The sequence below is a fragment of the Neovison vison genome, chromosome X (assembly GCF_020171115.1).
Source record: "Neovison vison isolate M4711 chromosome X, ASM_NN_V1, whole genome shotgun sequence".
NCBI lineage: Eukaryota > Metazoa > Chordata > Mammalia > Carnivora > Mustelidae > Neogale > Neogale vison.
The window spans coordinates 123,857,999-123,885,743 of NC_058105.1; the positions used below are offsets into that span (position 1 = coordinate 123,857,999).

The 27,745-nt window shown below is 45.2% G+C and overlaps 1 protein-coding gene across 1 annotated transcript in view; it reads left to right on the top strand.

Annotated features, from left to right (window-relative positions):
- Nucleotides 1–6,782: 6,782 nt before the first annotated feature.
- Nucleotides 6,783–27,745, top strand: part of ARHGAP6 (Rho GTPase activating protein 6) — a 253,890-nt gene continuing 232,927 nt past the window's right edge. The window contains 3 exon segments of the mRNA XM_044234593.1: nucleotides 6,783–7,159; nucleotides 7,161–7,962; nucleotides 7,964–8,035. Coding sequence (XP_044090528.1) covers nucleotides 6,855–7,159; nucleotides 7,161–7,962; nucleotides 7,964–8,035 — 1,179 coding nt within the window. The 5' untranslated portion in view covers nucleotides 6,783–6,854.

A 27,745-nucleotide genomic window follows, 5' to 3' on the forward strand; every position in this document is an offset into this window, starting at 1 on the left:
ATCTCATAGATGAGTCTGACTTATCAACGAGAGTCTCTACATGGAAATGTATCGGAATGGTCCGCAAGGAGATATGGACCCATCTTTCATTTACATCTCGACTTCGCCATTTACCAGATGTGCAGAGCAAGTTAATCACCCTCATGAATAAAATGGGGGATAATCATACTTTCCTCATACTGTGATTCCAAGGATCCAGATTTGCTATTCGCAAAGCATCCAGTTGAACAAAGGACCAGTGACGTGTGAGCTCAATAATTAGTGGGATTGTTATCACTCCAAATAGTAGCCCCCACACCTGCAGCCCTAGGGCAGCCAGGAGCGTCCTGCGGGCTTTCGGTGCTGCGGCACCACGCGGGGAGAGGGCGTCCTAACGGGTCGAGCAAAGGCAATAGACTAACATTAGATGACGGATATAATGAAAAGCAGTTTCCTTAATCTCACACTCTTTTTGGGGGGAACCCATAACCAGAGGGATTGCAGCCTCCTCTTTTTGCCTACTGACGCTTGAATAGAAAATTCATTTTAGAAATGTCTCTCTGTGGATACTTTTGAAGGGCACTTTCCCTGGCTCCCTGATTTCGAATACAGCAGTTCTTCAGGGAAAATATCAAAATGGCAGGAAAAGGACAAACCAGTCATACCAAGCTGAACCTGTTTTCATGATCACTTGATCCTCACCGTCCCTCCCTTGGCTTTCCCCCCTGCATTCACAAATCATCACGCTGTCAGTTCTGGCTGATATATCACTTCTTTTTTTTTAATTTTTAAAATTTAAATTCAATTGGCCACTACATGCAGTGCATCATTAGTTTTTGATGTAATGTTTAATGATTCATGAGTTGCATATAACACCCAGCGCTCATCACGACATATAACTTATTGATATTCTTTATAGGAGGGATCAAGGCTGAACGCAGTAGGAGGAGGGGATGCCAGGGCACTCTTCTCTTTCTTCTCTGCCCTTTGTCATCACAGCTTCAGGCACCATTCCCAGCACCCCCAGGAATTCCTCATTTGCTGTTCTTCGGACAGGGTGTATCTTCAGGCTGGGGGTTGTCTCTCTCTAGCTTACCTGGAGCAAGGAATGGGATCCTTTATTCTCCCTTGGATCCCTCCCAACTACACATCCATGTTAGAGTTAAGAAGAAGGGGAGAAATTGTGGCCATGGAACAAAATGGTAATTCCATAAGTGGCGCTTATGTTTACAGTTGGGTTGCTGAGATACTGTGCCGCCCCTCCCCGCTCCCAGTATACTGACCTTCTGCAAAATAAAATGTCTTTCCCCAAAGGCATAGCTGATGTATCCATCGCTTTAACGTATGTGTGGACAGAGTCAGCAATGGCATGACGTGAGCAGGGCTAGTCAAGTCTTCACTTAACGGGCTACATGTGATTTGGGACAAAGAGGACCTTAAGCTCCTTCCCCATCTCTCCTTCCTGGTCCTAGAGTTTGATTTCCTGAATTGTATCTTTGTAGCCCCATGAGAAAACCTAGAAGAGAGACAACTCTAAACTATGTTCAGTCTTTATATAAACTATGTTCAGTCTATTTATACTGTAGTGTAAATAAAGATTCGAATTGGTACAATGAGTTCAGAAAATTATTGGGCACTGTCCAATAAAGTTAAAGACATGCATACCTATGACCTAGCAAGTCCGTTTCTAGATCTGCACCCTACACAAATGCATGTGCTTGTGCCCAAGGAGGTTTGTGGAAGGATATATAAGCAGTATGGCTTTCAGTAGTCCCAGACTGGCAAGGACACAAATGTCCATCACACTTGGAAAGATGAACAGTGGTAAACACACACAGTGAGATCCTGGACAGCAGTGGGTATGAACCAACTATGTCTACCTACGCCATGGAAGAGCCTTAAAACAATATTGAGTGAAAGAAGCCACATGTAATAAAGTATACATAGGAATCATTTATATAAAGTAAGAAAACCGGCCATGCTGAGCTCTAGTATTTATGGATACTCAACTTCCTAAGAAGCAGTAGTTCTCAAAACAGGGGTGATCTTGCTCTCCACCCCAGGGAGTATTAGTCAATATCTGGGGACAGTTGTGGTTGTCACAGTTGGTGGAGGGAGATAATGCTGGCGTCTAGTGGGTAGAAGACAGCCTCCACAGTCAAGAACTGTCAGTATGATACCAAAGCTACAAGAAACAAAAGCAAAAATAAACATGTGGGATAACATCAAAGTAAAAAGCTTCTGCCCAGCAAAAGAAGCAATCAACAAAATGAAAAGGTAGAAGGAATGGGAGAAAATATCTGCCAACCATGTATCTGATGAAGGGTTAACAGCGAAATAACTCAAGAACAAAACCAAAACCAAAACAAACCCAAGCAGTCCAGTGTAAAAACAGGCAAAGGACTGGAATAGACATTTTTGCAGGGAAGACGGACAGATGGCCAAGAGACACATGAACAAGTGGTCAGCATCACTCATCATCAGGGAAACACAAAACCACACGAAGATATCATGTCACCTGTCAGCGTGGCTTTTATCAAAAAGACACATGATAACAAGCGTTGGCGAGGATGTGGAGAAAGGGGACCCTAGCACACTGTTGGTAGGAATGGAAATTGCTGCAGCCCCGTGGAAAATGGATGGAGGTTCGTTAGCTACTGTATGATACAGCAATCCCACTTCTGGATGCTGTGTCCAAAAGGACTGGAGTTAGGATCTCAAAGAGATACCTGCCCTCTCATGTTCTTTGTAGTATTATTTACAATAGCCAAGATATGAACACAGCCTAAGTATATGTCTGTAGCTAAATGGATAAGGAAAGTGTAACAGTTCTCCCTGACCCCCATCTCTCCCTGTCTCTTTCTCTGTCTCTCTTTCTCTCTCCCTCTCGTGTGTGTGTGTGTGTCTGTGTGTCTGTGTGTCTGTGTGTGTGTACGTACACATATTTCAGCCACAGCAAAGGGAGCTCCTACCACTGGCAACAACATGGATGGACCTCGAGGCCATTATGCTAAGAGAAATAAGTCAGAGAAAGACAAATATTGGTGATTTCACTTATATGTGGAATCTAAAAAAAAGACGAGCAAATTCATAGAAACAGAGAGTATAGTGGTGGTTGCCTGGGTGGGGGAAATGAGGAGATGATGGTCCAATGGTACAAATTTCCTTCCAGTTATAAGATGAAGAAGTTCTAGGGATCCAGTGTGTGGTGCGGTGACTGTAATTAACAATTGTATGTTGTATATTTGAAAGTTTCTAAGAGAATAGGTCTTAAAAGTTCTCACTACACACACAAGATATGGTAACTATGTGAAGTGATAGAAGTATGAACTCATCTTATTCTGGTAATTATTTAAATAAATATTTAAACTTAAATAATGTTATATGTTAATTATATCTCAATAAAGCTGGTGGGGGAGTGGAAGATTATTGGTTCCCAAATGTCAACAGTGCTAGGATTGAGAAACCCTGCTATAAAAGGGAAGCAAAGAAGTCAAGTCCATAAAATACAGCGCAGTGTCTGCCATTGGGGGAGGGTGTTACAATATAGCCGAGGGACTTGGGACTGTCTGAGACACCAGCAGTATTCTCTCTGTTGACTTCAGTGATGGTGATGATGGACATATGTTTTGCAAAAATTCATTAAGCTACACATTGTATGTTATCAATTTTTTTAATTCAAAATTTGGAAAGTACTCTAACAGGTGGATTGACAAGACAGTAGGATGGAAGAGTATGGGCACTGGGTTTTAGGGAAGGGGTCCCCCCCACCCAAGAGGGTCTCAGAGCTACTCTGCGCAGGGCTGGGCCTCCGAGCGGGGCCTTATCCTGCTAGCCTACATAGGTTTTAGTGCCCAGATGGCCCTTAGCTCCTCCTAAACTCGGAAGCTGAATTTGCTTCCATGGGCTTGGGTAAAGTTTTCCTGAAAAACTAATCACCCCTGGGCTGGGACCAAGTGTGGAAAATGTCGACTCAGCTTATAGGCAGGCGGAGTAAAGGCACACAGGGGTTTTAATTTCAATGCTGTAGTGGCAAGGACAGCCCTTAGTCCTGAAAATGCTGGAATGTTCAAGGGGCAGGAAGACAAGGAAATTCCACTGTGAGGATGACACGTGTTATTCTTAAAAGTGATGCTGGTAGAGGAGCGCCTAGAGATTATTTCTGAGTCCTCTCTGGGGGAAATGGTAAACATCAGAGAAATGTATTATTTTTTGAAAAAGTGACTAACCAAAAGAGAACATTAGCCACACAGTCTCTTAACGTAACGAGCAAGTGGCATGAACTTCAGCCTCCGCTAGGGGAGGGTTCGTGTGCTTGGGGTCATCTCCCATGGTCACCCAACAGACAAAAACCGGAATTTCGAAACCACCTGCCATGTAAAAATGTAGTCTAAATGACCTAGGACAATACCGGCAAATTGCATGCCCTTAAAAATATTTACTGAATGAGTGACCGAGTGAATAAATAAACACCATGGAGAGGATGCTTAGGAGCAGAGGTGTGCAAATAAGACTTTTTGATTGGAGCGGTGTTTAAACTATGCCTTGAGCTATATTCAAATAGAAATAATGTGTGGAATTCAAATTGTTTAAGACTTAATAGGACTTTTCAAGTTTGGCACAATCTTCTAGATCCCGTCTTGAGTCTTGAATGAGCAGACTGAGAACTGAGAAGGTGGGGGATTCTTGCTCAGGTGAATTTAGTGTCTTGCAGCATGAATCGATCGTTTCCTTTCTCAAATGCTTTGTCTTATCTCCCCAGACCTTTCAAACACGGAAAAGCAGCCCTGTTGCACTTAAGAATTTAACTCTGACTTAGCAATGACAATTTAGCAAGAAATATGCCAGCAGGCAGAAGTCATTCCTAGAATGTAAGCCCGCAGTTTGGGAATGATGGAGTTTTTCTGGCTTACGATAATGCTGTTTCGTGACAACACATTTTTCAAAGGTGGCACCCCAACAGTGTGAGGTGAGCCAATTTAACATGGGGGTGCCTTGCTCAAGGGTAATGATCAAAGCACTGTTGTTAAGGTGTTTTTTAAAAATTTTATTTACTTGTTTGAAAGAGAGCACGCACGAGTTGGGGGAGGGGCAGAGAGAAAGAGAGAAGCAGACTCCACGCTGAGCAGGGAGCCCCATGCAGGGCTCAATCGATCCTAGAACCCCAGGATCATGATCTGAGCTGAAGGCAGAGGCTTAACTGATTGAGCCACCCAGGCACCCCACGGTTCAGGTTTTTAAATCCAGGGACATACCTTGTATTGTTTTGTATATTAATAATGAACCCGTTTCTGTAGGGCAAAGGATTTTTAGCTTTGGAGGTTCGGTGGCCAGTATGACAGAGAGAGAAATCCTAAAGCTGGAGAGTTCAGCTTTCTAAATGGACCACAGTGAAGCGAAGGTCCCTAAATGGGTCCGGGCTTCATTCTCTGAAAGATGCCACGTGGCGAAGCCGATGCTAGTTCTCTGCCTTATCCTACGGGTCTTCGCTGCCAGAGCTCTAACGGCTGCTTTCCGCAGCAGAGCAGAGCCGAAGTGAAGAGGGGACTTGAGCATATCATTTTTCCAGCTCTGCCTGGAGGTGTGAGGAAGCAGGGAGGGCCTCCAAGGTGAGCAGGCGAGCTCTGGTCTCCCAGGCAGCAGAGCGGAAGGAGACCTGTGCAGCGCGGGATGCGGGGGGACTGCGGGGAGACTGCGGGGAGACTGCGGGGAATGGTGACGTGGACTTTCTTTCAAGACAGGCGGCAACACTCTGGTCCTAAGTTCCCGTTTGGGACAGGGCACTGGTTTTAAGCTTATTTTTATGTTACTGCAGTATAAAATACACATAGCAAAGGGTGTAAATTACAGGAATCTGAACTGGAGTGCTCAGTGAGATTTTCCATGTGGGTGTCCTCGGGTAAGGTGTCTAACCCATGAGGATACAGAACGTCTCCAGCAACCCGAAGGGTTCCCTTGTGCCCCCTTCCCAGTCAGTACCAACTCCCTATCTTGGTAATAGATATTCATTTGTTTATATTTATTTCCTTGTTTATTTATCCCTGTTGTGGCTTCTGTAACCGTAAGTTGGTCACAGCTGCCTATTTCAGTTCAACGTTTGAATTTCAATTCTGGAATAAGTAAATAGAATCATACATTGTGTCCTTTTTTGTGTATGATTTCTTTCAACATTTGTGAGAATAATCCATGTCATTGTGGGTGTCAGTATTCTCTTCTGTTCATTGCTGAGTAATATCCCATTGTATGAACAGACCACCTTTGGTCCATTGAGGAACTGTTGATGGGCATCTTGATTGTTTTCATTTTAGCGAATCTACCTGAGGATTTTAAATATCCTCGTAGGTGAGGAAGCCATTGGCACCCATTTCTCTATGCGTCTGGGAGTGGAATTCCTGGATCAGAGGGCAAGCGTGTAATCAGCTTTAGCAAATGTAATCTTAGAGCTTTCCAGAAAGGTGAATGGTCATGGGATTATCTATTCCTCAGGATACCTGTGCCCCTGGCTTCACATTCCTGGTTGTTGTTGTTTTTACAATGTCCATATTTACAATTATGATGCCATTGTTTTCAAAATATTATTAGTTGGGTGGTTCCTCCAACTGAATTGTAAGGGTTCAAACACGGGGGACACATGTTATTTCCCTTATTCCCACCTGGTGCACCCACACAGAGCGCAGGAAGTGCTCCTGGCCAAGTCCAGTGCCGTGGGAACCCTGAAGAATGGAGACAGGTCACCCAGAAACCCGCCTTTCCCTGGGTAGCTACCCGTCTCGGGCTTTGATGGATGGATTTCACGGGTCTGGAGGCTCTACACTGGCCCCAGACCCTGCCTTTGTCTGGACTTAGCTTGTGGGAAACCTCAGGTAAATCACAGAATGCCAGGCCGAGGGAGGGACCTCTGGGGTGTTGCCAAGTGCACACTTCCACAAGGGATTGTACAGCGGAGGCCAGTTTTCAGTGGTGTGAACCTCCAGTGTGTTCTAAAAATTACTTGGTTCATCTGGCAGCATTCGCAAGGAGTATACGTTTCTTCTGTTTCCAGATTCTTGCTGTGCCCTTTTCTGATGCGCCCCTCAGAACTAAGGCACAGAAAGCAGCGACCCCAGCCCCCAACTCCGGTGCAGCCTGGCACCGACACCAGCCGTTGCGTCCCTGCAGGTTCTTACGCGACTCCCGCGGGGTTCCTCAGGCCCAGGTCCCGCAAGCTCTCTGGGACTCAGTTTACCCAAAGTGGCGCCGTCAGGCCGGCAGCCGGCCGGGCCTTCCGCAGGCCTTCTTCAGCTCCCCCGGGCTGCATTACTTGGCCCCTCTCAAGCCTGCCCTCTCCCGGGGTTCCCGCCGTCGAGACTCTCGCAAAGGAGGGCTTTCGGAACACCAAAACCCCGCCCTCGCCGGAGCGGGTTCCGAATCGCCTTCCAGCGACAGGCCCACACCCCTTTCAAAGTTAGCGAAAGTCGCTCTTTCTTGGAAACCCAAGCTCGCCCTCTCGCTGGTGTTGAGGGCTTCAGCAGCCCCAGTGCTGGCAGCGCGGCTCCCACGGGCCTGGCAGGGGTGGCGGGGCAGGAGGTAGGAGCGCCGGCCGCCCTGACACCTGTCGTGGGCGCGCTCCGTCGCTGCAGCCCCCAGCAGCTGGCGGCGGTGGCGGCAGCGACAGGAGCCCGCCAGGAGCGGAAGGAATTAAGCACCCGCCCATCCCATCTGACTCGGCCGCTCCCCTCTCCTCCTCCCCCACCTCCTCCCCCTCCTCCTCCTCCTCCTCTCCTCCTCCTCGCCCTCCTCCTCCTCCACCTCCCTCTCCTTCCTCTACGCGGCGGCCGCCACCTCCTCCCGGTCCCTGTCAGCCTCTCGGCGGGACGCTGGTGCCTGCGGGCGTTGCGGCGCGCTGGGGGCGCGGGGAACGGGGCTCGCGTCCGGGGGCTGGCCCGGGATGGCGGTGAAATAGGGGGACCTCGGAGAGGCGCCGCGACCCCAGGCTGTGCTCAGGGGCCCGTCACTCCTTCTCAGTGGAGACATGGGGGACCCGGTACACCGCCAGAAACCGCAGCTGCACTACGCGGTGAGTGTCCCGGCGCGCACACGGGCGACAGGGGGCGCCACTTGGCCGGCCTGGGAGGGGACGGCTTGGGGTTGACGGGACCAGTGTCTGCCCAGAGGTCCTCGGTCGGGGGTTAGGGTGGTGGAAGGCGCTCTGGGCGTCACCCCCGAGCGTCACCTGCTTAGAAACTCGGCTGCACCCTAGAAAGGGAGCCCCCAGCCCTGAAGCCCGTGTTCCTTTGCCCCACGCGGTGGACACGGCGTTCGCGGCCAGAGGCTGAGTCCTGCCGCCGCCTCGCTGGCCAGGGCTGAGACACGGGGCTCCTGGGGCCCAGGTTTGCCCGCTCAACCTTAGGTCAGATGTGCGTCAAGAAGGAGAATAGAACTGGCGCGGAGGCAGGGCTGCTCGGCGATCTGAGTGTGGGGCTAGTGGATTCTCCGGAGAAAATGCTGCAGGGCACTTTGGGGTGCAGCCGGTTTGCTTCTGGAAAAGAGGGTGTGCATCTCCCTCAGAGTTCGTGGTGGGACAGAATCTCACACATTATCCCATTAACACAAGGTGACGCCAGGGGGTCTTCTGCCAGTGGCTTCTCTCCTCCCTGTTGGCTCAAATACTCCTCAGGGTCTTTGGGCTAACTGAGTGCCAGGCACTGCGTGGACTCTGCTCGGGGGTCGGCAGGACACCACAGACTCAAAGCTCAAGGGTTTTTCCTCTTTTAAAGTAGGAGTCAAGGTTTCAAGGTGAATGACGGACCGGCAAATCCAGATTCCAGATTGAGTTTATTTTTGAGAGAGAGGGGGAGAGAGAGAGAGAAAAGATGTTTTTGAGGAATGAGTACTACTTCTGAAGATTCTGAATGCTGCCTGCAGGGAGCCGGCAGGCAGCAGCCTTAGCTCACCGCGGTGTTCGTGTTCGGACATCTATTTTCCAGTTGTAAGATGTGGTGTTTTGAGATGGGCCATTGCAGTCGTCCTGCCATCTGCTACTTTACCGAGTTGTCTTTGACGTGAGGTTCACTGCTGAAATTATACATGCTACTTTAAAATCGGAGAGAAGCAGGCACAAAGTTAAGAATCATCAGTATTTATAATTAGTCTGACAGTTATCTGTCTGGAATTCCTGTCCTCCAAAATGCACTCTCCACATTAAAAAAGAAAAAACACTAAACTAAAAAAAATAAGTATTTTATTTAAAGAAAGGAGTGGAGAGTGGACAGGAGTTCTAAATACAGAGGTCCTGGTTCTTGTTGCCAGGGTGGGTCCTGGATCAGCTGGGGACCACTGGGCTAATCTGGAAGCCCTACCCTTTCATGCCAATGCGTTGGGAGGAAAAAAAAAAAAGAGGACCTGAATTAGAAAATCATCAGGGTCCCTACCGGTGAACATTCTAGGAATCTTATGATGGCTTTCTCTAGTTTTGCCGTTAACTTGCCTTGAAATGACAACTGAAACACTGATAAGTTACTAATGTTCGTTTTTGGAGACACTCGTGGCTCGGTGATTTTCCTTTTAAAGTGATATTAAGGGTAACCCAGTTTTGGCAGAGGTTTCCTCGCACTGAAGGTTCTGGAGTCTGTGCTCATTACACCCAGTCGACATTTTACCCCACCACCTTTTCCAGATTTTGAACTGTGTGCTGATGCCCTTTGATTTGCAATCTGAGGTCTCTATGCCATTTCCAAGGTGGAGGAGGAAAGGTGAGAACTGCTTCCTTACTTTAAAAAAAAAAATCTATCCATTCTACAAATGATTATTGCCTCAGTTAGGCAGATGCATCCCCAAACAATTTAAAAACTGTTTTCATTCAGCTGTCTCATCCTGCTAAAAGCATAAACTTAGAGTCAAGCTAATGCTGACATCTCTTGTGCTCTGAAGATTCGCTGATGAACTAGCCTTTTATTTAAGCACAGATCACCACATGCCTATTTTCTGATTTAGGGCTATAAAAAAGAAGATTCCAGAGGGAATTTGTTGGCTTTCAGGTTGGAAGAAATCACCCGGGGTCCTCTAGAAGTTTCTCATGCATACTTAAGGGTGATAAAGCAGCAGCATTCAGCAGCTCTGTATCAGTCACAAGTCAAAAGAATGTTCTTTATTAAGTGTGACCCATTGCTTTTCATATCAACATAACCCTCTAAGGCTTAACATCTCTTCTAACACTGCTCTCTTCGTCTGCTTCCCCCATCATTTAAGTAATTCTAAAAGCTCATTTTGCCTTTTAGCACAAAGAATCCACTTCCTTTGCGCCACGTGCTTCTGCCCCGCTGTGTATTACCGTATCTTAGTACCTCCTGCCTACCCTGAGATGTAATCCAGGGGGCAAGTATTTAATGTTCTTCCTTCGGAGCTTTTTCATTTGCCCAAGGTGAGACTTCCCGTAAGAAATCAGTGGCTCACATTTTGTTCACTCAACAAACATTTGTGAAGTGCCTATTGTGCGCCTGCCATTTGGTCTGTTTTCTAAAGGGACGATTGAATAGTGAAAATGCTAAGAGTTGCCACAACACTTGCTCGTGTTTTTACATGGTCATAATGGTCTTCAGCAGACACGGGCATTCTCCAGTTGTATAATGTGACCGTTTTCCAACGTATAGCACCACGGTCTTCTTGTTTTCATCATCAGAACAAAAACGTCCCGTAGCAGCTACTGCTCTCCTCCCAACCTTTCCTCCCGCCGTTTTCCCACATTTGGTTTATGGTGTGACTCCGCCCTTCCAGCTGGGCGTTGTCCTTCACGCCTTCCGGTGACTTGGTCAGATTTGCGTTCCATCTGCGTGGAGCCCAGGATGGAGTTGAGGGTGAGCAGGAGGCAGAGTGCATCCTGGCGGTGGGGCCAGGGAGAGACGAGAGAAGAGCGACCCGCGTGTGACGGCAGCCGGGCCGGAGGTGGAGAGCAGTTAGCGTGTTCGAGAGAGACTTAGGACAGCGAACCAGCCGGTCTTCGTTTGGACGGGCCATCGAGATGCTGGAGTATGACGGTCACGGACGGTGTGCGTGGATCCGTGATTGCCTGGCAACACTTTCAGAGAAACGGCAGGTCATAACAAATACCTCCTTATTATCGTCTTATACAACTCGTGAAGTGTTTGGGTACGGGCTGTGTCGAATCCAACTCGTGGGTTAGGCAGGTTTTCTATTTTGTGTTCCTTGGAAACCCAAGCCTCAGTGGTGGGGTTCAAGGTGGCACAGGTGTGGCTGGTGACAGAGTGGAGTGCTCTCTCCAAGTGCCCTGATTTCGCACAGCTCTTCTGACTCATTTAGACGATTGAGATAGATGAGCCGAGTTGCCCTTCCTCCTCCCTGTTCTGTCACCGGAATAAAGCAACAATCAAATATTGTACCTTCATTGACTTACTGTGACCGTCCACGTTGTTGAATTGCATGGCCAAATAGCTCTTTAATTGGACAGGTATAGACAAAATCCCAATTTTAAGAAACCTGTTGAGTTCAGTGCTGTGTCTTCATGTCTTTCTTGGGGTTTCTTAGCCTCAGCAAAGTGAGCATTTGGGGCAGGATGATTTTTTGTGGTAGGAGCTGCCCTGCACACTGTGAGATGGTGAGTGGCCTCCCCGGGTTCTAGTCATTAGATGCCAGTAGCACTCCTCCCCCCAAGCTGTGACAACCAGAAACGTCTCCAGACATTGCCACATGCCCCCTAGGGGACAAAATCGCTCCCACTTGAGACCCACTGGTGTGCGTGTGATTTTCATGCATGCTTTTGAGAAGAGGTGACAATTACCACATAATAAGAAGATCTAAAAAGAGGAAACATGGTAAATGTTATGAGTCTTATGTATGTTATTCAGGGAACATACGGAACTTGAGCAGCAGGCCGACACAGAGGCTCAGAGAGAGGCTCAGACCCTGGGGCAGAGTAATGGGTCACCTGGTTTCAGCGATCATGGCTTTAACAGTGTCCTCCTGCTCTTGCTGACCCTGGAAAGTTAGGTTGCTCGGCCTGGGTTAAAGAGTAGGTTAATCTACCTTCCCCAACAGCCCCCATATGCGTTCTTCCGTTAAACACAAAATATTACAAACCTCGATTGTCTGCCAAGATCATGTAACAGGTCTAATTTCATGACAACTCACGCAGTTAAGTACAGTGACTCCTCCAGCAGAATGACTGCGCTGAGCCGTAGTTTTAGAACAAGGTGTCCGGGGCACTTTCGAGCTGCTCCTGAACAGTGTCTCCGAAGCAGCTCCCTGGAGTCACGCTCTTCCTTTCACCCCCTGTACTAAGGGGAAGCGAGGAAGTTTCGGGAGGCCTCTGGCTGAGATAATTCAGTCCGTGGGGTGATGTGTGTTCTGTTCACTGAGCTGTGCCAAGAAGCAGGGGGGTTAGACTCTGACTTGACACGGATCCCCGGGGAGTCCTGCTGTCAAGGTGTAGCCGTTCCCGTCCCTCGGACGGTCTGCCGCCGAGCTCCTCCACCGCTCCCTCACTTCCTCTTCGGTGCCATTGCCCCACCGTCTGTGCTCTCGACCACAGCCTCGACGTTGAATGCTGACTATTCCCTGGCTCTGTGTGACCCCTCCTTAAGGAAGCCACCGGAAGGGCTAAGCTGCCTACCCCGAGCGGGAGCCTCTCTTTATCGCAAACGGTTAAGATCTTACTCTGCAAATTGCCAGATTTGCTCTCTGTGAACATTCGCTTTCCGAAGACTTGGAAGCTATTGAGTTCACTTAATAATTCAGAGACGCCGATTATAGGACATTCTTTGGTAATTCTGAAGACACCCTGAGCTGTTGCAGGGCCGAGCTGATATGAATTGGTTATCACCCATCAGCACTGCGGGTGTAGACATCTTAAGAAATTGAGCAGGACTGGTACCGACCTGCTACATGGCCCAGAATTCACCTTTGTAGCTCTCTGCTTGTTGTCTGTCTCCTCACAAAAGCTAACGTTTTGCTCATTACAACTAAATGGGAAATTATTGAACCCCCTTAATTCACAGCTCTATTAATTGTGGATACCTTTTCCAGCCTCACCCCAACCCCACAACATGCTCTCTTTTCAGTTGCTCTGAGAGCTTTTCCTTTATGTGGTCCCTTTGCTGTGGAACTCCCATCACCTTAGGAAATCATGCCTCCCACCCTTGGAGACACTTCTTTTTTTTTTTTTAGTTTCTGATTTTTAAATTTAATTTTTAAATTAACATATAATGTATTACTTGCTCCAGGGGTACAGGTCTGTGAATGGTCAGGCTTACGCACTTCATAGCACTCACCATAGCACATACCCTCCCCAATGACAGTTGGGTTATGGACATTAACCCAACCATCCTATTGCAACCCCCTCCCCCCAGCAACCCTCAGTTTGTTTTGTGAGATTAAGTGTCTCTTATGGTTTGTCTCCCTCCGGATCCCATCTTGTTTCATTTTTACCTTCCCTACCGCCCAACCCCCCAACTCTGCCTTTCAAATTCCTCATGTCAGGGAGATCATATGATAATTGTCTTTCTCTGATTGACTTGTTTCGCTCAGCATAATACCCTCTAGTTCCGTCCATGTCATTGCAAATGGCAAGATTTCACTTCTTTTGATGGCTGCATAGTATTCCACTGTGTGTGTGTGTGTGTGTGTGTGTGTGTGTGTGTACACACACCTCTTCTTTATCCATTCATCTGTTGATGGACATCTATGTTTCTTCCATAGTTTGGCTATGGTGGACATTGCTGCTCTAAACATTCGGGTGCACACACACCTTCGGATCACTACATTTGTATCTTTAGGGTAAATACCCAGTCGTGCAATTGCTGGGTCATAGGGTAGCTCTATTTTCAACTTTTTGAGGATCCTCCATACTGTTTTCCAGAGTGGCTGCATCAGCTTGCATTCCCACCAACAGTGTAGGAGGGCTCCCCTTTCTCCGCATCCTCTCCAACATCTGTCGTTTCCTGATATTTAAATTTTAGCCATTCTGACTGCTGTAATGTGGTTATCTCATTGTGGTTTTGATTTGTATTTCCCTGATGTCGAGTGATGTAAAGCACTTTTCATGTGTCTGTTGGCCATCTGGATGTCTTCTTTGCAGAAATGTTTGTTCATGTTCTTTGCCCATTTCTTGATTGGATTACTTGTTCTTTGGGTGTTGAGTTTGATAAGTATAGATTTTGGATACTAGCCCTTTATGTGATATGTCATTTGCGAACGTCTTCTCCCATTCTGTCAGTTGTCTTTTGGTTTTGTTAACTGTTTCCTTTGCTGTGCAAAAGCTTTTGATCTTGATGAAGTCCCAATAGTTCAATTTTGCCCTTGCTTCCCTTGCCTTTGGTGATGTTTCTAGGAAGAAGTGGTTGCAGCCAAGGGTGAAGGGGTTATTGCCTGTGTTCTCCTCAAGGATTTGGATGGATTCCTGTCTCACATTGAGGTCTTTCATCCATTTTGAGTCTATTTTTGTCTGTGGTATAAGGAAATGGTCCAGTTTCATTCTTCTGCATGTAGCTGTCCAGTTTTCCCAACACCATTTGTTGAAGAGACTGTCTTTTTCCATTGGACATTCTTTCCTGCTTTGTCCAAAATTAGTTGACCATAGAGTTAAGGGTCCATTTCTGGGCTCTCTCTTCTGTTCCATTGATCTATGAGTCTGTTTTTGTGCCAGTACCATACTGTCTTGATGATTACACCTTTGTTATAGAGCCTGAAGTCTGGAATTGTGATGCCACCAACTTTGGCTTTCTTTTTCAACATTCCTCTGGCTATTTGGGGTCTTTTCTGGTTCCATATAAATTTTAGGATATTTGTTCCATTTCTTTGAAAAAAAATGAATGGTATTTTGATAGGGATTGCATTAAATGTGTAGATTGCTTTAGGTAGCATAGACATTTTCACAATATTTGTTCTTCCAATCCCTGAGCATGGAATGTTTTTACATTTCTTTGTGTCTTCCTCAGTTTCTTTCATGAGTACTTTATAGTTTTCTGAGTACAGATTCTTGGCCTCCTAGGTTAGGCTTATTCCTAGGCATCTTTTGGTTTTGGGTGCAATGGTAAATGGGATTGACTCCTTAACTTCTCTTTCTTCTGTCTTGCTGTTGTTGTATAGAAATGCAACTGATTTTTGTGCATTTATTTTATATCCTGACACTTTACTGAGTTCCTGTATGAGTTCTAGCAGTGTTGGAGTGGTGTCTTTTGGGTTTTCCACAGAAAGTATCATATCATCGGCAAAGAGTGAGAGTTTGACTTCTTCTTTGCCAATTTGGATGCATTTTATTTCTTTTTGTTGTCTGATTGCTGAGGCTAGGACTTCTGGTATGATGTTGAATAGCAGTGGTGATAGTGGACATCCCTACTGTGTTCCTGACCTTAGGGGAAAAGCTCTCAGTTTTTCCCCATTGAGAACGATATTCACTGTGGGTTTTTCATAGATGGCTTTGATGATATTGAGGTAGGTACCCTCTATCCCTACACTTTGAAGGGTTTTGATCAAGAAAGGATGCTGTACTTTGTCAAATGCTTTTTTGGCATGTTTTGAGAGTATCATATGGTTCTTGTTCTTTCTTTTATTAATGTATTGTATCACTGATTGATTTGCAGATGTTGAACCAACCTTGCAGCCCAGGAATAAATCCCATTTGGTGGTGGTGAATAATCCTTTTAATGTACTGTTGGATCCTATTGGCTAGTATTTTGGTGAGAATTTTCACATCTGTGTTCATCAAGGATATTGGTCTATAATTCTCCTTTTAGATGAGGTCTTTGTCTGGTTTTCGGATCAAGGTAATGCTGGCCTCATAAAATGAGTTTGGAAGTTTTCCTTCCACTTCTATTTTTTGGAACAGTTTCAGGAGAATAGGTATTAATTCTTCTTTAAGTGTTTGGTAGAATTCCCCTGGGAAGCCATTTGGCCCTGCGCTCTTGTTTGTTGGGAGATTTTTGATGACTGCTTCAATCTCCTTACTGGTTATGGGTCTGTTTTCTATTTCTTCCTGGTTCAGTTTTGGTAGTTTGTATGTCTCTAGGAATGTATCTTTTTCTTCCAGATTCCCAAATTTGCTGGTGTATTGTTGCTCATAATATGTTCTTATAATTGTTTGTATTTCTTTGGTGTTGTTTGTACTCCTCTTTCATTCATTATTTTATTTATTTGAGTCCTTTTTCTTTTCTTTTGGATAAGTCTGGCTAGGGGTTTATCAATCTTATTAATTCTTTCAAAGAAACAGCTCCTAGTTTCGTTGTTTTATTCTGCTGTTCTTTTGGTTTCTATTTCATTGATTTCTGCTCTGATCTTTATTTATTTCTCTTCTCCTGCTGGATTTAGGCTTTCTTTGCTGTTCTTTCTCCAGCTCCTTTAGGTGTAGGGTTAAGTTGTATACTTGAGACCTTTCTTGTTTCTTGAGAAAGGTTTGTAGCACTATATACTTTTCTCTCAGGACTGCCTTTGCTGTGTCCCACAGTTTGAACAGTTGTGTTTTCATTTTCATTTGTTTCCATGAATTTTTTCAGTTCTTCTTCAATTTCCTGGTTGACCCAGTCATTCTTTAGTAGGATCCTCTTTAGCCTCCATGTATTTGAGTTCTTTCCAACTTTCCTCTTCTGATTGAGCTCTAGCTACAGAGCATTGTGGTCTGAAAATATGCAAGGAATGATCCCAATCTTCTGATAGCAGTTGAGACCCGATTTGTGACCCAGGATGTGATCTATTCTGGAGAATGTTCCATACACACTAGAGAAGAATGTGTATTCTGTTGCATTGGGTTGGAATGTTCTGAATATATTTGTGATGTCCGTCTGGTCTAGTGTGTCATTTAAGGTCTTTATTTCCTTGTTGATCTTTTGCTTTGATGATCTGTCCATTTCAGTGATGGGGGTGTTAAAGTCCCCTACTATTATTGTATTATTATCAATGTGTTTCTTTGATTTGTTATTAATTGGTTTATATAGTTGGCTGCTTCCACGTTAGGGGCATAGATACTTAAAATTGTTAGATCTTCTTGTTGGAGAGACACTTTAAGTATGATATAGTGTCCTTCCTCATCTCTTATTATAGTCTTTGTCTTAAAATCTAATTTATCTGATATAAGGATTGCCACCCCAGCTTTCTTTTGATATCCATTAGCGTGGTAAATTGTTTTCCACCCCCTCACTTTCAATTTGGAGGTGTCTGTGGGTCTAAAGTGAGTTTCTTGTAGATAGCATATTGATGGGTTTTATTTTTTATCCATTCTGATACCCTTTGTCTTTTGATTGGGTCATTTAGCCCATTTACATTCAGGGTAACTACTGAAAGATATGAATTAATGCCATTGTATTGCCTGTAAGGTGACTGTCACTGTATATTGTCTCTGTTCCTTTCTGGTCTACTACTTTTAGGCTCTCTCTTTGCTAAGAGGACCCCTTTCAATATTGCTTATAGGGCTGGGTTTGGTGTTTGCAAATTCTTTTGATTTTTGTTTGTCCTGGAAGCTTTTTATCTCTCCTTCTATTTTCAATGACAGCCTAGCTGGATATAGTATTCTCAGCTGTATATTTTTCTCATTTAGTGCTTTGAATATATCCTGCCAGTTCTTTCTGGCCTGCCAGGTCTATTTGGATAAGTCTGCTGCCAATCTAATATTTCTACCATTGTATGTTACAGACTTCTTGTCCTGAGCTGCTTTCAGGATTTTCTCTTTGTCACTAAGACTTGTAAGTTTTACTATTAGATGATCGGGCATGGACCTATTTTTGTTGATTTTGAAGGGACTTCTCTGTGCCTCCTGGATTTTGATGCTTGTTCCCTTTGCCATATTAGGGAAATTCTCCACTATAATTTGCTCCAATACACCTTCTACCCTCTCTCTCTTTCTTCTTCTTCTGGAATCCTAATTATTCTAATATTGTTTCATCTTATGGTATCACTTATCTCTCTAATTCTCCTCTCATGGTCCAGTAGTTGTTTAGCTCTCTTTTGCTCAGCTTCTTTATTCTCTGTCTTTGGTCTTCTATATCACTAGTTCTGTCTTCTGCCTCATTTATCCTAGCAGTAAGAGCCTCCTTTTTTTTTATTGTACCTCATTAATAGCATTTTTTATTTCAACTTGGTTAGATTTTAGTTTTTAAAAATTTCTCCAGAAAGGTATTTTGTTTCTCCAGAAGGGGTTTCTCTAATATCTTCCATGCCTTTTTTGAGCCCAGCTAGCACCTTGAGAATCATCATTCTGAACTCTATATATGACATATTACCAATGTCCATATTGACCAGGTCCCTTGCCTTCAGTACTGCCTCTTGTTCTTTTCTGTGTGTTGATTTTTTTCCCACCTTGTCATTTTATCCAGATAAGAATATATGAACAAAAAAATTAAAATACTTAAAGGGTGGCAAGGACCCCAGAAAAATGTATGCTAACCAAATCAGAAGAGACCCAAAACCAAGGGGAGAATAAAGGGGGAAAAAGAAATTAAATATATATATTTTTAATATATTATATATATAAATATAAAATATATAAACATATTTAAATATATGTATATTTACACACACACGCAAACACACACACTGGTAAAGAAAACAGTGCCACCCACTTGATTTTGGGTGTGTTTTGGTCTCTTAAAAGAAACTACTTCCCAAAATTTTAAAGGAAGAAAATCTTATATATATATATATATACACAAAAATAAGGGTAAACACAGTGAAGGGATGGGCTATGACTGTAAAGATGAAAATTAAAAACAAATTCTAAAAAGGGAATTGATGAGATGAGTTGCTTGGAAAAAGAAAAAAAAGAGGAGAGAATGTGCTCAGGCTGGAGACTAAAACAAAGCCATGTGCTAGATTTAGGGTATATTTTGATCTATTAGAAGAAATTGTATTCCAAAATTTTTTGGAAAGAAAAAAAACTATTTGTATATAAAAAATAAGGTTAAATACAATGAAGATATAAAATATGACTATAACAATGAAGGTTTAATAAAATTTTTCAGAAAGTATTGTTAAGATAAACTAGTTTTAAAATGTTAAAAGCAGAAAGAGGAAAAGTTAAAAAAATAGAATAAGAAAAAAAATTTTAAAAACTTAACTTTGAAAGACTATCGGATCATGGGGAAAAAGCCATGAATTCTGTGGGTTGCTTTCCCCTCCTCTGGAGTTCTGGTGTTCTCCTTGATCGGTGAGCTTGGTCTTGGCTGGATGTTCTTGCTGATCTTCTGGGGGAGGGGCCTGTTGCAGTGATTCTCAAATGTCTTTGCCCCAGGTGGAATTACACCACCCTTGCCAGGGGCCAGGCTAAGAAATCTGCTCGAGGTCGCTCTCTGCGCAGTTTTGGTCTCGGGAGCTTTTGTTCCCTGAACACTTTCCGTAGAGCTTTGGAGGACAGGAATGAAAATGGTGGCCTCCCAATCTCTGGCCCGGAGGAGCTGAGAGCTCAGGGCCCCACTCCCAGTGCGGCCTCAGAGAAAAGCGCTCAATCACTCCTGTCTCCCTGGTTTCTAGCCATGCTCCATACTCACCCTGCCTGTGACCGAGTGTTTCTCTCTCTGGTGCACAGTCCCGTTTGGAGTCTCCAAACCCAGCAGATTCCTGCTGCCCTTCTCCTCCTGGAGAAGGAAGGTGAGTCTCCCTGGATCTGCCCCTTGTGGAGTCCCTGCTCAAAGACCAGTGGTCTGACTGTGCCTTGGATCATGGTTTAAGGTAACCCCGAGCGGAGAGCTCATTCCTCAGCTCCATCTCTGTAGTTGGCTTCCCCAGTCTGATACCCGGGAGCTCTGCCATACTCAGATACCCCCGATCTCTCTGTGACCCCGTGGAACCCGAGACCACGCTGTCCCCGCGAGGGCTTCACCCCTGCTTAGCTTCTGGAGTGACGTCCCTCACTGGAGCAGACTTCCAGAAGTTCGGATTTTGTTCTCTGCCACTCCGCCAATTGCCAGGAGCCAGCCTCTCCCCCTGTGGTCTATCTTCCTGTTGCTTCGGATTCACTTCTCTGCATGTCCTGCCTTCTAGAAAGTAGTCGATTTTCTGTTCCTAGAATTGCTGCTCTTCTTGTATCTCTTGTTGACTTTGTAGGTGTTCAGAATGGTTTGATAACTGTCTAGCTGAACTCCTGGGACCTGATGTCATTTCAGTCCGCTACTCCTCCACCATCTTGCAACTTCCTTGAAGACACTTCTTAAGCACCACTGTGAATGCATAAATAATCTGGCTCCTGTTGCGTGTTCTGCTGCATCTCTGCCCATCATGGGAAAACAAATACTACTCTTTGCCTCATCCTTTCTGGTGATGAACTCCTGTGATTTACTTCTCCCGTTCCCCACCCTGTGGTAACTCTGGACCAAGTGCTCTTGATTCTTAACTTGGCTGCGATGTTATTGTCTCATCCCAGGCAGCCCTTGCTGGCTTGCCAATTTCTCACTCACCCCGTGCCCATGTCACCCTCAGTCTTTGCCGTTTCAGTAGGTGGCTGGTCACTGCGGGAGCCACACAGGCCCGAGCACCTTGGGAGCAGCCCTGTCGGATCTGTTTTGCAGTGCTCTCCAAATGCATCCTCTTCTTTGCATCTCTACTGCTGTCACCTAAGTCCAAGCACCCAGCTGTCCACACTAGGACAGTGTGGCGACCCTAGATCCCAATAGTGGGAGCAGCGAGATCTTTGAAGAACATAATGCACTTGTGACATTTCCGCACTTAATGCTCTCCAGTTGGCTTCTTTATCACTTAGGCCGATATCTTTGTCTGTGACTGTGGCCTTCCAAGTCCTCCCCAGTGACCCCACCCTGCTCCCTAAAACCCTCCCTCACCTTTCCACTGCCCGGCCACCTGAGTGTTACTTCTGGTCTTCGAGTGCAACCAGTTCTTTCCCACCCGAGGCTTTTGTACTCGCTCTCCCTTCTGTCTAAGATGTTCCTTGTGCAGCAGGCATCCCTCCAAACTGCAGGGGAAAATGTCATCCCCCCTGAGTGCTCTTCGCAAAGTGCTTCTGATCTCACTCAGTGACCTGTGATTAGATCACGCTGGCTGCTGTCTGTGTTTGCCTCCCTCCTTGGTCTTCTGTCACCCATTTCGCCGTTTGTCTGTCTCTCCCTACTGACGTGGAAGTGCGTTCAGGGCAGCGACCCAGTCATTCTTTTCCCAGGGTAGCCCCACCGCCTCTAGGGTGCCCACCCCAGGGTCGGCACCCAGTAAATAGCAAGGAGTAGAGGCCCTTTGTAATCTTGGGCCTTAGTTTTTAAATATTTCTTGTCTGCTCTCCTGTGTCAGAGTGTAACTGACTTCTTGATTTATTAGTGTCTAACAGCCTTGTCTAAATTTGCTACCTCTATTCCGATGGACCTGGGGTACCAGTTTATTAAATCTGTTCATCCCAGCTCTAAAATTAGGAATCATAATCTCTGAACTCACATAGGAGCGATTCTCAGAAGGCCTGTGTGCATAGACATGGGATCCATGACTATGTGAGTAAGGAGCTAAGGTCCACTTCCTTTCTGCAGCTGCCCCTCGAGGATGTGATATGGACAGGCCTGCTCCAGGGAAAAATGCAAAGGCACTGAACAAAGAGTAAAAGGAAAGAGGAGGGAGACAACTCCCCCTTCACTTTCTGCTCTCAGTCCCGTCCACGGTAGAGGTCTCCTGGGCAGCCCAGCCTGGTGGGTATGTCGGTGGTCTGTCTAGCTTGCCATCAACAAGGACTGCAGGGCCCTTTCTTAAGTCCTGGCCATGTGACTGAGTGGAAATTATGCAACCTGTTTTAGATTGTAAGCTCCAAAATGATGGGAGTAAATGGATTTCAAGATCTTAGGTGCTTGTAAAAACTTTGGACTAAGATCCACCAGGGTTTACAAATGAATGCAATTAATTTTTTAAAAATTTTTAAATTTTTTTAAATAAACATATAATGTATTATTAGCCCCAGGGGTACAGGTCTATGAATCGCTAGGTTTACAGACTTCACAGCACTCACCACAGCACATACCCTCCCCAATGTCCATAACCCCACCACCCACTCCCTACTCCCCTACCCCTGGCCCCCCTCAGTTTGTTTTGTGAGATTAAGAGTCTCTTATGGTTTTTCTCCCTCCCAATCCCATCTTGTTTCATTTCAAATGCAATTAATTTCATATCTTTTAACATAGCCTCTCAGATTTTCTGGTTCTAACATTATTTTCAAGAGACCTGCCTCTCTGATTTCTTTTATTCTCAATTACATTCTGAGTACCTAGAAACTTGAAAGATCAAACAAAACAGCATGGACTCCCACAAGTCATTCTAGGGTATGGCTTTCTCTGACTTGATGGCGGTGACTTGGACACAAATATGGGATATGTCTCAATTTGGATGAGTTGTACACAGAGTATAAGACTAATTTGTTCACTCAGATATGATCATCATTACTAAAGGCTTTTTCCTTGAGAAATGCAAACAGGTCAGGATTTTGTCTCCTTCTCTCTGGTTACTTGACACATTCTTCAAACTGTTGTAACTTAAAAGTTTTTCATAGTACAATTTGATTGTTTGGAGTGTCAGCTAAATTGAATTTCTGAAATGAAGTTTTCAGAAGAATTTGGAGTTGTGGCTTTGGGGAAGAGTTTCCATGGAAACAGCAAAAGACGGTCAGATGAATAAACTTTAAAAATATTTTTGAATGACCCTTTCTGCAGCCGACTGAAATATCTGGTAAAGAAACATATAAGACCGTCCAAGTGAAATAAAGAGCCGACAGGCCTCCCGCCAGCACGTGGAACCCCTCGGCTGCGCATCCGTGGAGCTCCCCTGTGCCAGGTGGGGGCCGCTGTGCATGGGCAGAGGGCCCCGACATTGCTCTAGATTCCTTACTTGGCAGCGCCAGCACCGTTTTCATTAGCTCCACAGGATAATAATAGTTTAGCGAGAGAATGGAATCTCGAGTTTGCTAGAAGACTTTGCAGACGGTAACGTGTAGTATTACTTTTGTAAGTATTTATGCGCAGGACCTTCAACAGTCCCATTATGATGTCACTTTGTCTCAAAAGATGAGGCATCCCCCCCACCTTAGCTCCTGACTCACAGCAGCAGGAGGATGGCACACCCCAAAAGCCTTCGCTTCCCGAATGAACTCTCCCTGATGTGCCAGTACTTTTAAGGGAACCCAAAAGGAATAGGGCAGCATGGAGCGTTAGCAACATGGGGAAGCTGTTACCATGTGGACACAGGGAGGGGCCGGGGTCACCAGAAGCCAGTGACTTCCAATCTCAGCTGAAGGGACCCCGGAAATGTGCCCAGGGAGGATTGCAGCAAGGGCAGAATATGGAGAAGCAGGGATTGGGTGGAAGGAGCAATACTGTGACCTCTTGGGCTTCTTACTCTCTCCTCTCTCCCCTTTCTAGTACCGAGCCCAGCACATCCACCAAGAGGCAGTCCGTGGGGGTCAGCCTCACAGGGTGCAGGCCAGCGCAGAGATGGGCAGAAGTGTTTCTTTTGTTTTGGCAGAAGTGGAGTGGGTGAGTTTGCACCCATGAAAGTCACCCTACTCGTGTTCAGTTTTCTTTGGGGTTTACTTGCATTATGAAAGACCCTAAATTCCCAAGCAGGTACAGGATTTTTGGATTGCTTAGAATGTCTCTTTTCTCTCCCCTGGGGGTTGTTTCAATGACCACATTTAAACTAGTAATGTGTTACACCAGCTCCATCCATATGAGATGTGCATATCTTTAAAAATATTCATATTACAAGCCTGTTAAAGTACTTACTCTTCACTTATTATTATACCATGACATATTTTACATATGTATTGTAATGAATTTCATATTAAGAAGCTCCATACTTCATTCAAAAATACTTTGGTATTTTTAATATAAGCTTAAACTATAATTATTTTTCCCCTATATGCCCATTGAAATAGTCTAATATAATTTAGTTTCCAGACAATGAAAAAGGAAGAATTGGTGTGGCTCTTTTTCTGGTGGGTGGCTACAGAGTTTGAATCCTTGACATTATATATCGACACAAAATGGGTTGACCTGTGCTTTCATGAAAAGTTATTCTCATTTCTCTGTGGTGGGTAAGGAGTGGTTGCAAGTGAGGTCTGCGATTTAATCACTGTATTAATTCCAGTTAACTTAGCAGAGAGAAAACTACCATTTCAGCCCTGACTACAGAAAGTGCCTCTCATTCCTGAGTTAGTTTCCTCTCGAGGCCCGTGTATCCACTTTTGTAATACCTATCCTGCTTGTAATTGCTTCTTTAAATGCCCTGTTCACTACAGAACTGAAAAATCCAAAGGGACAGAGGCCAGGACCAGGGGCGTATCTGGACTCCACATCCTTGGCCACAGGTAGCAGGGACCCAGCACTGGTATGTGCTTGAATGCCAGCAAAGGTAATGACTTAGGACTCTTAGAAATAATTAGGCAGATATGTTAAGAAAAAAAAGAAACAATTAGGCAGACTTACAGTAATAATACCAGCCAATATTTATTGAATGCTTCCCATGAGCCTTTAACATTCTACATTATTTAATCCTTAAAAGAACCCTGTGAGGTTCTTGAGGACCCGTGAGGTCCTAAATCTGTTGAAAAGAGGCGGAAACCGAGGAACTGAGTTGAGATGTTTCAGGGTTACACGGCTAGTAAGCTGAGTAGTGAGACTGGTTCTCCAGTCCTCGTCTCTCTGACTGCCGAGCCTCCGTAGTGGAGGCACTACATAGTGGCCGGTGGTTAAAATGCGATGAGCTTATCTTTGAGATGATAGTTTCAAAACTCTCATTTTGTAAGGATTGTAGACTCAAAGGAAATTGCAAAAATGCTACCGAGAGATCCCGTGTCCCCTTGACCCAGCTTCCGTCAGTGATAGCTTCCTACACAACTCGAGTACAATATCACACCAGGACATCGACGCCGGCGCATTACTATTAACTTGTCTACAGACCTTGTTCACATCTCACCGCCAATTTTTTACGTGCATTCCTTTGCACGCACGTGAGTGAGTGAGAAAAGAGAGAGAGGGGGGAGAGAGACTAGTACCATGCAGTTGTTTCCCACGTATAGATGGGCGTATCTGCCACTCAAGATACAGAACTGTTCCACTGCCACAGAAGGATTCCTTCATGCTCCGCCTTTGTAGTATCAGCCATACTGTGTCTTACCCCTCTCTGATCCAGGCAACGGCTCACCCGTTCTCCAGAAAATGACACCTTTTAAGTGATCCCCCATCTCTCCTTCCCGCACCATGGCAACATTCCTTTCTTCTTCTTCTTCTTTTTTAGAGGGGGGTGGTGAGGGGAGGGGCACAGGAAGTGGGAGACAGAGAATCCCAAGCAGACTCTATACCCAGTGAGGAGCCTGACGCAGGGCTGGATCTCACGACCCTGAGATCATGACCTGAGCCTAAACCAAGAGTTGGATGCTCAACCGATTGAGCCACCCAGGCGCCCCACGATGGCAGCATGCCTCTGCTCACTCATTGTTTATGCCCAAACCATCCAGAAACTTAACAGAAGAAAGTAAAATGAATAGATAACGAGATCAGAGAGGATTTTTGTATTCTTGTTGTTAGTAACATATACAACCGCAAATAAAGAACATCCTGTTTGGTATTTTTAGCTGAGCGTGGTGGTAATTTTGTCATTCCAACTCTTGTGTTTTCTCTCGCAAAGGGCTTTTGATCAAAGCACCACAGGCTTTTTTAGCTCCTGCACGGAGGCCCCGTGCCCCCTCTCTGCATGGCTGTTCTGATGGAACATCCATTTCAGGAATGACAGCCGCATGGGTGAACTTGCAGCAGCCTGGAAAAGGTACATGAGACCTGGCACTCTGCCCTCCACAAGGCTCTATGAGCAAGGAGAAACACACGTCCCACAGGTACTTGCCACAGCCATGACCCACTTGTGCTCTGGGCAGCCCAAGGGTTATGTAAACCCTGGCATTCAGGAGACACATGCATTTTTACTCATTCACTTCAGAGGGAGTGGTGGTTCATAGACCTCTCTTGGGGAAAAGTTTGAACCTTATCAAGATTAGCCGTTTCAAAAAAAAAAAATTAATAGCTGTTTTTATCCAGGATAGCTGCAGAGTGAAACCTTATCATCGGGACACAGTTATAAAGACTTCCTGCACTTATTTGGTTCCCACTATTTTAAAAAAAGGTGTAAAAACTGCTGATGCTCTGCGATTCTGCAAATGCAGGCATACTCTTCTTGGATGCTTCAGTTACTGCAGAGAGTTTTACTATGTCATTTGCCTTGATCTTTATTGGGAAAGGAGACTTTTTTTTTTTAATCTAGACATGCTTACACCATGCTCTGGCTTTTAATTAGGTAGGCATGCAGTGCCATCATTTCCATGGTGGTTCCTCCTCTCACCCTTGTAGGGAGTCTCAGGAGAACCTGGATGTAAAGAAGTGTAAGGCCTTCTACAGGAGTTCTGCACTGGGAGACACTTTTTCTTTTATGTATCTTTCAAAAGAAAAGTCTAGAACCCCTGGCATGCAGATACATACAGACACCCAAAATGGTGCTTGGCTGTGTAGTTCTGTTGACTGAAATGTAGAACTGTCTCTTCCTGTTGGTTAGCTCATGCCACACTATTGCATATGACAAGCTACTTTGACATTCAGTGTCTTAAAACAGCCATCACTCATTTTCCTGAGTCTGTGGGTCAGCTGGGATCAGCTTACTGGGGCAGAGCTCAGCTGTTTGACCTGAGGCCAGGCTGCTAGTCCCGCAGGGCTTGGCTCATCGATTAGTTTTGCTCCGTGTCTGTTTATCCGGGGCTGTGGGTTTGTGGGCAGCACCCACCTGGGGAGGTGCAGGAGCACGCGTATGACCAGCAGAACGGACGGAGGATTCTTACCGCATAGGTGGGACCCTGGAACACACTCATCTCTGTGTAGCCGCCATTGGCCCAGGCGACTCACGTGTCCACACCTAATGTCAGAGGATAGGGAAAGAACGCTCCGTCCGTGATGGAGCCACGGCAAGTTTGTGAGTGCAGTGAGGGGTGAGAAGTGGGGGCAAATCATATACCTTCCCTCGATATGTAATCGGATTCATTTGAACATGCTGATGTTTTGAAGAAGGCACAGATCTATCTCATTTTTTTCCATTTGGTCAATGGGCTGTCTCCACAGAGGGTGTGACTGTATCCTTCCTTATGACCTAATTAGATGACAAAGGCAAGATGATGGGTCCATGCCACTGACACCAGTCCCCACAAAGCCACATCTATTGGATATAGACTGAACAGATAGCAAGGGAGTATTTAGAAATAGGATGAATAATATTAACCTTTAAACAGAATTATTGTGGTCTCCCCCCGGTTCCTTGTGTGTAGCAGCTCTGGTTCCTCAATCTGTCGGAAGGAAAACATTCGGAATCACCTCCTGGGAGATTTTTAAAATCTGCTTTGATTTACTGGTGTCACTTTAAAAAGATTTGTAAATTTAGCTCCTGTTTTAAAACCCAGAAGAATTGTAGATGAGGTCATGTATAATTGGAAGAAAAATACATTTAATCCTTTAGTTCAAACAAATCGGAGCCAACCTTTGGAAATTAGATGGTTAATTTGATCAATTTTGACATGTAAGTGGATAAGCTAAATTAAAAATAATGCACACACACACACACACAAAATCTCCTCTCTGAAGTTTAAAACCTTTGCCCTGTCTTCTTCCATTATATCAATTGGTTGAACAGTTGCCAAATCCTGGTGGTTTCTGTGTTTGTCCCCCCAGTTTGCTCTGTAGTTGATTTGACCTAGCAGAGCACCTGCTGGATTTTAGTCACTCAGTTGTCTAAATTGAGGGTCAGCAAAGCATGGCCCATGGACCAAATCCAGACTGCCGCC